The following is a 12573-nucleotide window of genomic DNA, read 5'->3' on the forward strand; positions in this document are numbered from 1 at the left end:
GAATGCCACAGGTAACTTTTTTTTTTTTTTTAAGTTGGGAATTGAAGTGAATTTGAGACTTTCTATCTTGTGTCTTTCTTGGGGAATTTGAAAGCGGAGGTGCATATGGAAGGTGGAGGTGCATAAAACACTACCTATCCAAAGTATTAATTAGTATTTTCAGAATGAAAATGTCAGAAGACCCTCTTAAAGCTTCAAATAAAACAATTAAGACTGTGTTAGGGATTTTCCAATCATTCTGGGGGGTCTTGGCATACTTATTCAGCTCTTCTTTCTTCGGCTGGGACATCCCAACCTATAGTCAACCAGATGTCTTAGTTCTTACATCCATTAATTCTAGGAACTCCCAGTCAGAATGGCTTCCCTTCCCGCTCAACAGACTCATTCTCATTCTTTCACAGTCCGAGTCCTGCCCCGGCACATGTTCTCTCCCTTCCACATATTCATTTGCTTACACTTCCACAGGTTCCCCTTCATCCCTTTCAAGCAGAGAGGTTCCTTTAATATGGCATTTCTCCCTTAAAGTTCAGCCGGTAGATGTCTCCATTACTCCCTTATAGCTAAGACCTCGGCAAGTAGGGTTTAATCATTTCTTTAACCGACAACAAGGAGGAAGATTTGATAATTTGCCTAAAATGAGCAGATGTTCGGGAGGACACGTCTTCATCCTACGTCCCTCATCTCCGATTTAAGCCACAAATGAAAACTACTTTCTCCCTCTTTTCCAGGCGAAAGGAAAGGCTGATTTAACTAAGCATGCTATACGCCAACACCCTCCTCCTCGGTACGTCCAAGTTTCCTTCGCTCTGAGCCGCCAAACCTCTGCTTCTCCCTTCAGTCCGCCCACCCCACCTCTCACCCCCTCAGGCTCCCGAGTCATCAGGGAACGCGAGGGGGTGAAAGGACTCGGCGGAGCTGCATCCCGCGCCACCGCCTCCTCCTGCGCCTCGGGTTCAGCACTGGACAGCTCCCGCCCCAGCCCAGCAAACGGCAGTCGGCTGATTGACAGAGGAGCCGGCCAAACAGGGCACAAAGACGACTTGAAGCCGCCCTACAAGGGTTTGGTTGCGGCCAAGCTGCCTCTTTAAACCGGCTTTCCTCCCGAGAGCAGGGAGAGGCAGGAGTGTGGTCTGCGGCCACACTGAAAGACTCCAATTGACCAGCTGCCTAGCCCTCGTGGTTCCGGAAAGACAAACGCCTGAAAAGAAACCCTAGCTGCTGCGCTCGCGGTGCGGGTCTGGGCGCGCGCGCTCCGCGCCTCGGGGCGGAGCGAACGAGGAGGAGCCTGAGCCGGGAGGCGGGAACGACCTGCCACGGGCGAGACGATGGAGCAGCGTCTTCGGCGGCCGCGGCGGCGGCGGCAGCAGCAGCAGCTCCCGAACACACCTCAATGAGAGCGGCGGTGGAAGCTGCTAAGCAGAAAGACGCAAGCAGGCTAACTATAGCTGCCGGCGGCGAGAGGGGAGGTAACCTGCTCGGCTCAAGGCTGCGAGGTGCGTAATCCCGAGCCGACCCGCCGTGGAGCGGGAGCAGCCAGCGTTGCCACAGGTGATTTGATCTCCAGTGACGGTAGCTTAGTCAGCCGCGCATATTTCAGAACATTGCTCTTTTAAAGTCCTTTTGGACTGGGTGCCAGCTGAAAAGGGGGAAGACTCCCAGGAAAAGTCTTACTGCTGCTAGACACGACCAAAATTTAAAAAGTGACTCCTTCCGTTACCTCCTCTCCTTTCTGCGAGGCAGATGGGAGCCATGGCTTACCCCTTACTCTTCTGCCTCCTGCTCGTTCACCTGGGATTAGGAGCTGTCGGCGCCGGCCGCGACCCTCCAAGTCGGACGGAGTCCCCTCGAGAGAAGACCCTGAGGGCGAAGCAGCACGCCCGGCAGCCGGCTCGAGCCTCTGCCTCGGACCCCTCGGCTCCCTGGAGCCGCTCCACCGACGGCACCATCTTGGCGCAGAAAATCGCCGAGGAGGTGCCCATGGACGTGGCCTCTTACCTCTACACCGGGGACTCCCACCAGCTGAAGCGAGCCAACTGCTCCAGCCGCTACGAGTTGGCGGGCCTGCCGGGGAAGTCGCCGGCCCTAGCCAGCTCCCATCCCTCCTTGCACGGGGCGCTGGACACGCTGACACACGCCGCCAACTTCCTCAACATGATGCTGCAGAGCAATAAGTCGCGGGAGCAGAACTTGCAGGACGACCTGGAGTGGTACCAGGCACTGGTGCGGAGCCTCCTGGAGGGTGAGCCCAGCATCTCCCGGGCGGCCCTCACCTTCAGCACCGAGTCGCTGGCCGCCCCAGCCCCGCAGGTCTTCCTGCAGGCCACGCGCGAGGAGAGTCGCATCCTGCTCCAGGACCTGTCCTCCTCAGCACACCACCTGGCCAACGCCACGCTGGAGACCGAGTGGTTCCACGGCCTCCGGCGCAAGTGGAGGACTCACTTGCACCGCCGCGGCTCCAATCAGGGGCCCCGGGGCCTGGGCCACAGCTGGCGGCGCAGGGACGGTCTTAGCGGGGACAAGAGCCACGTCAAGTGGTCTTCGCCTTATCTGGAGTGCGAGAACGGCAGTTACAAGCCCGGGTGGTTGGTCACTCTCTCCGCTGCTTTCTACGGGTTGCAGCCTAACCTGGTCCCGGAATTCAGGTAGGGAGGGAAAAAAGATAAAAGCCAAGCCTTCCTTCCGGTTTCATGGGTAGGTGCGCGTGTGGGGAAGGAACGCTGGCTGTGACATTTAGGCCTCCCACCTTCAAAGCAGAGACCCAGGCTGAGGGACACCCCACGCAGGCGCAAGTGCTTAGGGACAAGAAGTGCCCCGCATTTGTCAGCTTCAGACACTCAGCAAAAGCTTTTCTCTCAAATCAGTTCCCCTGCAAGGGGCAAGGGACGGGAGCTCTTGGTAGAGCTGAGAGATGCTCTGTTTCTCTCTAACCCTCGGGAGAGCAGGGAGGGGAGTTCCCGGTCAGGGGTGATGCACTGCACCCTGGCAAGCTCAGGGCATGCCAGCCAGGCACAAAGTGGCGAGCAACTCACACGAGTAGAAAAGGGAGTGGGAAGAAGAGAGTTCGTTATTTCTGCTACTTCGGGATAGCCTCTACCTACTTCCTCCTACGTGTGTAGTTTGAGGCGCCAGTCTGTTGTTAGTTACCAGAGCGCATAATGAAAACACTGCAGTCCCCTCGGCAGTTCTGTCCCTTGAGCAGTGAGTCAGTCTCAGCAGCATAGCTGTCTCTAGGAACCATACTTTGCAATTTGATAGGTGTGCTCCTTCTACTCATCTCCCTCCTTCCCTCAACTCATCTCCCATTCCTTGGTCCCCTCTTTCTCCTGTTTTCTGTATTAGGCACACCTAAGGGTTCTCTGGCCCTTCACATACACACACTTTATAAATGAACCTGGTTGAGTTATCCTAGGGAGGGAGGAATCAGTTCTCACTGAATTCACTCAGGGAGCCCAGAGAAAATTTAGTAATAGTTCTGTATTTCCTGCCTCAAGGTATAGCATTTGTGGGAAGATGAGAATTTGCAGATTAGCAGGTGGTATCTTGTGCCCTGGGACGTGCCTGATTTTTGGGGTGAGGGACTTTTAGAAGTAGCCCTGTTGAGTGAACATGAGGAACAGAAAGGAAAGAGTAGAAACTCCAAAGAGGGCCTGGGAGAAGGCCACAGATTGACTGGGACCCTCCCCAATTCCCAATGGGAAGAAGGTCTTGGGGGTTGAGGTTGCTTCGGTACTTTCTGGGAAACTGGGCAAAAGTGAGAAACCTGTGTGTGTTTTAATGCCCTTTTGGTACAACAAGGACAGGATGATGACCTGGTGAAAGTTACCAGGGGGAGTACTGGGTGGGCAAATGGGAGGAGTCAGAAAGCTTATTTGTCTTGGCACTGTTATTTACTGCTGAATGACCTCAAGAAAGTTGCTTAATCTCTCTGGGCCTCAACAACTTACCTATCAAGTAAGGGAGTTGAACTAGATGGTCTCTAGGGAGTCATCCAGTTATAAAATTCTGTGGCTTTTAATGCTGGCAGCACTTGAGAAGGTATAAATGAAAAGTAACCTCCTTTCTCTAACTCTGTATGACCACATTAAATGTTTTTTGTGTGTGTCTATCTCTTTAAAGGATCTTGTCTTAAACCAGCGTAACTCTTTCCTACTTTAAGGATAATCTTATTTCCTCCTGATTTCTGCAGGATCCTATTAGTAAGAGCTGAGCCCAGCTTTGCGTCTTTGCTATATTATTTGCTCAGAAAAGATCTGCAGATGCCATTCACTGCTAGAAAACTGCTTTTGGCCTTCACATAAGCCTTTTCAGGGAGTCCCAGGTGCCAGAACTGAAAGATCGATCGATCAATCAAATCAATTGATCTATCCATTCATCCATCTTACTAACGTATATTGATACTTTATGTTAGGCTCTGTGCTAACTGCTTTGCATGTATTAAATTGATTAATCCTCACAACAAACCTGAGTTAGGTTTTATTAGTTTCCCTGTTTTACAGAAAAGGAACCTGAAGCACAGAGAGATTAAGCTTCTTTCCTAAGATCACGCAGCAGTTAAGTAGTAGAGTCGGGATTTGAGCTCGATTCACACTTTTAACCACTATGCTAAACTCTGTCTCATGAAGGTGTCCTAGGAGTGCTGCATGTATTGCAGCTCCTGCATAAAAATATATGTATTTTCAAGGGTCAGATATGAGACTGGGGATGAGAACCATTTATTTTCAGAAGTATTTCTCATAAGGCTCAGAAAGCATAGGTCACCTAAATGAACTCAGGCCTTCCGCAGGCCAAGATAAAAGGCTGAGACACCAGGGGTCATGTTGTGTAGGCTCACACGACCCTATCTAATTTTTGGACTATGTTCAGAAAATAGATTGTTTCCTCTGGCTGAGTCTCTTTAAGTGCCTTCATAGTCATCGATGGTGTTCTTTAGCCAAGGCAGGAAGCCAGGCCATTTAGTGTCCGGCTCTCTACAGAATCTGGCTCCTCCTAGCAGCACACATGAAGAGCAGAATAAGTGCTCTCCTGTGAGTACTTTTGCCCCATGTCCCATGCTCCTCAAGTACTGTATTGAGGATTCGCACAGATGTTAATTATAGGAACTGGAAGAAATCTTAGATCAGATGGTTCTTTCTGCTTCATAAAGAAACAGATAAGAAGGGTGAAGTGACTTGTCCAAGAATCACATACCAAGCTTTTAACAACAGCAGAAATAGGATCCAGGCCTTCTGCCTCTGGTTCACACTATGCCATATATATATATAAATTTCAATGGGCCTTTTCTGTCTCTTCATACCCATAAAAGGCAAATGTTTTTGATGTTTTATCACCTAAGATGTGTATTCTAAAATTTTATAACGTAAGTGAATAATATTGTACAGGTATGGTAACAGGGTAAACCCCAAATGAATTTCTGAGAAACCATGACTAGGCTCTAATCATGATTTTAAATCTATTTTGAATCTATAGAGTGTTATTTGCAAAAAGCCTTATCTGTAATAAAAAAAATCTATTGCTAATGATTTCCTCATGGAAGAGAAGAGGAGGATAAACTTTGTAGTTCAGATTTTCATTTAACTTCAGTTACTATTTTAGCTAATATTTCCCCAGGTCTTACTTACAAGGTTCAAGATTTAAATTATATTTTATTTTTAGAGAATGCAAATCTGAAATATGAAATTCAAAAGTAATGTGGAAAACATGGTCAACTACCTTCTTATATTAATGCTTATCACTGTAAAACACCTCTCAGAATAAATTTTATTCCCCTCTGCTTCAGAATGACACAGGTTTCTTAAATTTTAAGGCCTAGTATAAGACTCACATGGGAAGAGTTTATTGCTTTTTTTCCCCCAAAAATGGCATTAGTGCTTTACCTAAATGGCTCCTGAGTCTTGTTATAGACCTATAGTATAAACACTTAAGTTCTCATCTTCTATCCCAGCAAAAAAAAAAAAAGACTAACAATTTAAGGTATACCCTAAATTATTTTTATTTATCATATTAGGTTTGTGATGTCCTTGCAGAGTTTTCTTCAAAGTTAAGTCCTTTGCTGTTGTATACTGATTTTTCTGTGTGGAACTTAAAGTACTATGGAGTTGGAGCCCATTCTAATGAAATCATAGACACATTCCTGGTGGTGGCTGGAACTGTTCAGTGCCTAGGATGAATATAAGGTACCTAAGTGTTTGTTGAATTTAAATTAAGGTAAAAGGAACCTTTGGGAATTCTTACTTGATGAGCTGTAAGGGATTTTGGAATTCACTTGGTTTCTTTCCTCTTCTCATTGTACAGTGGAGGAAACTGAGACTCAAAGGGCTAAAGGAATTTGCTAGAGTGGCACAGCTCTTTTGCGGTGGGTTAGAATTAATGGGAACCAATATATATTGAGCATCTACTATGTGTCAGATGTTTTATAAATATCCCACTGCATTTAATTCTTAGTATTCTCAGGTAGTTACAACTTCAGGAAAGTTGAGCAACTTGCCCAGGGCAACACAGCTAGTAAATTAGGGAGCGTGAATTAAATTTAGATCTATCTAGCTATGAGGCTTGTATTGTCTTTCTACTACCCTATGCTGCTATCTCTTAATTACCAATTTTGTTTTCACCTTGTTATTAAAAAAGTAACATGGTATTGGCTTGAAATAATTAATATATTTGGCCAAATAAGTGACAGACACTTGTTCTTTTTGGCCAATCTTATAATCAAGTATGTTGTATAGAGAGAAGAGTATTAGACTTGAGTCAGAACTTTGCCCTAAGTCCCAGTTTTGTCTCTGACTGGCTGTATTACCTGTCTGAAAATCAGTTTCTGCACAATTAAAACGTGGAAAGAGACTTGGTGATATCCATATACCTTTATAACTCTTTGTTCTATGAGTTCTTAAGTGACCTACCCAACGGGCAACAAGGAGGCTTTGGAAACAGGGCTGATACACATAAATGCAGTACCTTGTGGAAATGATATTGATGGGGGAGTAACGTGCAGAAGAGGACACCAAATGAATGTCAGACCTGCATTTTTCCACAATAGTGTGGAAACGCCTTTTTAGAAACTTACATAATTAACATTGGTGTCACTGAGTCACTGACTCCTGAGGGGTTACTTCTCTCTCCTTCACAAACATGTGCCCACACACCTCCATCAGAGATTCTGGTATAGATTTCTGCAGATGGCAATTTACATAGTATTAGAGAAATGACCATCTTGCTCTAGGCCAAACATATCTTGTCTCTCTTGTGGGTACTGGTAGTGGTGAAGAGGTTACCTATAGGAACAGTACAGAGTTGTCTACCTGGGTAATAGATCAAACAGTTTTTAGATGGACTTCTGCTATTGAGGCTTTTGAGTCTCAATTATTTCATCTTTACCCTGTGAATAGTAAAGTAAAAATCTTTGGGATTTTGTAAAGACTAAATGAAGAACTGTCATCACACAGGAAGTTCAGTAAATATTTTGTGTCACAGCTTCTGTCTTCCTAAATACTGAACACTTTTAGTTGTATTAAAGTCACATGATTTGTAGTAATTTATAATTTATATAATGACTTAGTTTCATTCCTATTATTGCGAAGGCTTGTAATCACAGTGGATCATGGGGGAAATACTGGCCTTGGAGACAGGAGACGTTGACCCCAGCCTGGACCACATCCTTGACTATGGTGTTCCCATGGGCAGCAGTTGCCTTTCTAATCCTGTTTCCTCATCTGTAAATTAAAGGGGGTTGGACTAGGTGACCTGTTGGGTTCCTTATAATCCAGAAGTCTAAGATTATGTACATAATTAACTGTGTCACTTTAACTTGTGAAGTTTTGATTGTTATGCTGAAACCAGTTAATGTATCCTCACTTAAATGCAGATCATGTTCATATATGTTCAGTGTTTAACTTTATCACGGTCATTTACTCATAGGATATTTAGAGAAAGCCCTCTCGGTGTACACTGAGTTAAGTATACTAAGGGAAATGAGAACTCCATTTCAAAATAAGAATAAGCATGATCTGAGTTTCTAGATCTTGAAAGATCACCTGAAATTTACTTAAAGTCAACAAGAAGCTGTTTCACAGATTTCTAAACCAAGGGCCTCAGTATACTTGTGTAATTTCCCCCAAGGTAATCAATGTTTAGGCATCCTGAAGCTCCTACTTACTGTTAAAAAACAACCTGTCTCTGACTTACCTCTGTAGTTGGTGTTAATACTTCAAAGGAGGCTATTTAGTGTGGTGTAGCAGTGGTACAGCATTATCTTGCCACCTTCTAGAACACGCGTTTGGAAGCTGAAATGGGATTTCAAGACTGCTAAATAAATGACAAGAGTTTAGGCCTCCCCTCTGGGGAGAGAACTCATGCCTCACAAGACTGATTTTATGGCCTCAATTGCTGGATAAGTCAAATTTTACTTTCAGCTTCATAAACGCAGCAGTTTGTTGTTCACTGTTCAGGGTTTTAAGGCTACCCTTTTCCAACATGCACCGTGTTTTATGATTATATTGTAATATACTGGGATGCCAAGAAGTACGTTGTTGGTGTTATTTGTACTTGGTTGGTACAGAAGCATTAGGGCCTTGTTTGTTTTCTCTATTCAGTTCTGGATTGATGTTCACAGGGTTATTTAAACAGAATTACTGAAATAGTACATTGGAATTTTGGTAACTTTGGCAGCTTGATGGCCACTATGTGCAAACGGGCAGTTCACCGGCCTTGGGGCTATGTTTCGGAGACTTTGCAGACAACAGCATCATCAGGCTCTTGCCTAGCACAGCTATGGCACATACGTACATTGGCTTGTTTTGCTGGTCTTTTAGTATTATTCGTTTTTCAGGTTTTAGCAAGAAACCTTTTCTGGTGTAATTTCTACTTTGGTTGGGCATTTACTCATCTAACAAGTCTTTCTTCCTAAAACTTGACCTATGAGAAGATTTAGGTGGATAGACTGTTCTATAAAATACTTCTTCAGTTTAGGAAAAAATTAATGCTCTTGGCTAAAAGTCTTTCTCAGGTACCCACCCCCCCCCCAGCCCCATTTTCTACAATACCAAACTTAGTGTAGGAACCATGACTGACTTTCTCTTTTACACCAAAGGATATAATAGTGCCTCAAAGCAATCACAGGAGTCACCTAGTTTTATTACCTTCATTATAGGTAGAATTTATAGAAAACAGAGATTAGCTTAAATGTGATCTGACCCCAAGATCATTTTCTCAAAAAAACACCGTTTCCTTCCTTTTTATTAAAGAAGGCAGTCTCTTTCTCTTTTATAGTTAACTGATACTTATAATTAATTGAAATACAGTTAATTTTTATTCATTATAATATCTCTTGTAACTTTCCCCCATTTAGAATAAGACAAAACAGGATTAAAAAAAAATCCTGTCCAGTTAGCAAAGTACCCAGTGCACTTATAACCTAAAACGGAACTTAGAATTACATAAGATGTTGGTTTACTTTCTTAACCTGGTTTTCTCACCACTTATGTGTTTTCCAACGTGTATGCCTTATTACATTATCGTGGAAGGATTTTTATAGAATAACAAGACACATAGCTTTTATCTCAGAAAGAGGAAAAGGTAAAGGTATTGTAGTACAGAAAAATGTATTTTATCAATTCTAAGATGTACCTTTTCCACATTTTGATGTCTCTCAAACTGAGATGTGTCTTAATTATTGAGGGCATGTCATTTCCAACTGGCATACACTTTCTTTTAGTGGTACAGAATGTAATAGCATATCTTACAATTAATGGCATCTTGATGAACTGTGATATTAGAAAATGGGAAATTAAATTCCATGGTCTCTCCAACTATAAAGCTCTACTGTCATCTATAAGCTGTAAGTATGCAGCAAAATATGCCTATATGTAAACAAAAAACCTAGACCTTACTGCTGTATATCAGATTGCTATTTGTCTTCATAATAATTTTTTAAACAAGACAAGCTATACTAAAACATGTAACCACACTGTCTTTTTAATATATGTGAAATACACAAAACATCGGGCCAGAAGCTGCAGAAACTTATTTTCAGCATAGGTGAGGTAAGGATTATCAAAATCTTTCCTACACCATCTGGCAAAGCGTTTCACTCACACTGTTGGGAGATGGATAGGACAGTGAGAATACAAGACCACTTATAAACTAAAAATAGAGGGACTAGATCTGTCTTTCCTTTCTAAAGTGCTTAAAAGTTTCAGGGTGGAAATAAAAGCTTTGTGGTGTAGCCATGTAACTAGTTTTGGTTAAAGAGATTTAAATGCAATTGTGGAGGTATGTGTTTTTTCTCTTTCTTTTCTAGTCAGTTGCCGGGAACGGAATGAAGAGTTTGGCTGTCCCCTTATTTGATGCCTTAGACCACTGTGTAGAGCAGGGTGTCTCAACCTCAGAACTATTGACATTTGGGGCCAGATAACCCTTTGCTGTGGCGGCTTTTTCGCTGTAAGATGTTTAGCAGCACCCCTGACTCTACCCACAGGATGCCAGTAGCAACCTCCCTGCCCAGTGTGACAATCAAAAATGTCTACAAACATTGCCAAGTATCACCTAAGGGGTAAAAATGCCTCTGGTTGAAAGCAGCTGGTGTAGAGGGAACACATATAAAAATGCTATTCTGTGGCTATCCTATTTCAAGAGTTCTATATGTATCTGTGTGTATGTGTGTGTGTGTGAGTGTGTGAGTGTGTGTGTGTGTGTGATTTTGTCAGATCACATTTCTGTTTGTTTGTTTGGAACATAAGATCACTGCATATAGAATTAGACATGAATGAGAACTGGAAAATGTTGATGAATCGATGGAATATTAATTCACATTTAGATGTTATTAAGGCTCAAAAAGAACATCTGGCCAAATTATTTCCAGAATTTGTTGCTAAGCATGGCTTTGCTACTTATATAGCTAAATGTCTTATATTTAAGATTTCCCATTAAAGGATGCATTTTGAAAAGAAAATGTGTGTGTGTGTGTGTGTGTGTGTGTGTGTGTGTGTGAATCTCTGTGGGGACAAAGAGAGGAGAGAGGGAAAAAGTAGGGGGTAGAGAGGAGTGTGGACAGGGAACAAATGGAGATGAATGAAACAATGAAAAACAGTTAGCAATCTATGATGCTGTGGAATCGTGTTTTACTTTTTCATGAAGCTCCGTTTACCACTGAGCACTTTCATAGTTCTGATGAAACTGAATTATTCTTTTCTAGCAAGTAGTGAGAAATCAAGTTCCTGAAGATTTAATCATTATAAAGATAGGTTGACTGTGCTTGCATTTCAGAACTTTATCTCAGGAAGTCAAAGCTATAAACAGGCTGATGCAGAGCTTATCCCATTAAAGGAATATTAATACCTTACAATATATATTCTTAAAATGCTCTGGATTTTTTAATGATTTTTTTTTTTTTTGGCTGCGCTGCATGGCTTGCAGGATCTTAGTTCCCCAACCAGGGATCCAACCCAGGCCCCCTGCAGTGGAAGCTCGGATCCTAACAACTGGACCACCAGGGAATTTCCTAAAATGCTCTGTTTGCCACTTTACCTTTATTGATTCAACTAGAAGCTGCTCATAATTTGAACGTATTATAAATGAAATTTCCTAGAAGAAATAATTAAAATGACATATTATATAGACATTATTTAAGGCTTTAACATGTTTAAGGACACAGTTTTTAACATTACTAGTGTTTAGAGTCCTGTCAGAAGAAACCTTAAAAAATAACAATGGCTACATGATGGAAAAGAATGTTTAGGCTTTACAAATTACCACAGCACAAACTGATGCATGCCTACTTCCTCCTGTGCCGCCCATAAACGTGTAGTACAGGTGAGCTTCAGGGGCAAGAAGCGAGGGTTGTGTGGGTTACAGAGAAATGAGAGATGATGTTGTGCATGTTAAGGGATGAGACCAAAGCTCATGAAGAGAAAGATGAAGATTACTATTTTTCTGGATAAGGCACACTTGAGAAAGCTGTTTCAGGTACTAACTTAATAATTAGATTTGTGGGAAGGCCCTCATGTTACAGCCCTCTGAAAGTTATTTAGAAATTTATTTGTCTTTCCACTTTTTTGAGAAAGAAGCAAATAACAACTGGGGCATTCTTGAAAGAAACAATGTTCTGGTAAACATCCTGGGAAAGCTCCTTTTTGAAGAATTAGAATTTTAGAAGTAAAAAGGATTTTAGAGATCATGTAATCCAATTTATTTTTACTTTTACACATGAGGAAATTGAGACCCAGGGAAGTGGTGACCATCATTTGCACTGGCTATGGCTGCAGTGAACTTGTAGTTTAATAACAGGCACAGATAAAAAGACCCTGAGTCATCAAGTACACGTTAATTTACGGTCATTATTCACTGATTCCAAACTTGGCTGGGTATCAGGATCACCTGAAAAGCCTGACAGTACGTTCCTAGGCCCTTCCAGACCCTGTGAAGGAGACATGTGGGGACAGCTTCAGAAGTCTGTATCAAAAACAAAGTCTTCATAATTCAGAAGGAGCTCGTCCTTAAACACAAACTTGGGAAAAAGTAAACAGTATCTGATAAGCTTGAAACACATAAAATTCCTTTTAAACGATTTTAAGAGTAAGAATT

At 42.8% G+C, this 12573-nt stretch overlaps 1 protein-coding gene across 1 annotated transcript in view; it reads left to right on the plus strand.

The window, feature by feature from the left end:
• The first annotated feature begins 1740 nt into the window (after nt 1-1740).
• Nucleotides 1741-12573, plus strand: part of GPR158 (G protein-coupled receptor 158) — a 318887-nt gene continuing 308054 nt past the window's right edge. The window contains exon 1 of the mRNA XM_068538769.1: nt 1741-2642. Coding sequence (XP_068394870.1) covers nt 1741-2642 — 902 coding nt within the window. The remainder of the gene's footprint in view (nt 2643-12573) is intronic.

The sequence above is a fragment of the Eschrichtius robustus genome, chromosome 1 (genome assembly GCF_028021215.1).
Source record: "Eschrichtius robustus isolate mEscRob2 chromosome 1, mEscRob2.pri, whole genome shotgun sequence".
NCBI lineage: Eukaryota > Metazoa > Chordata > Mammalia > Artiodactyla > Eschrichtiidae > Eschrichtius > Eschrichtius robustus.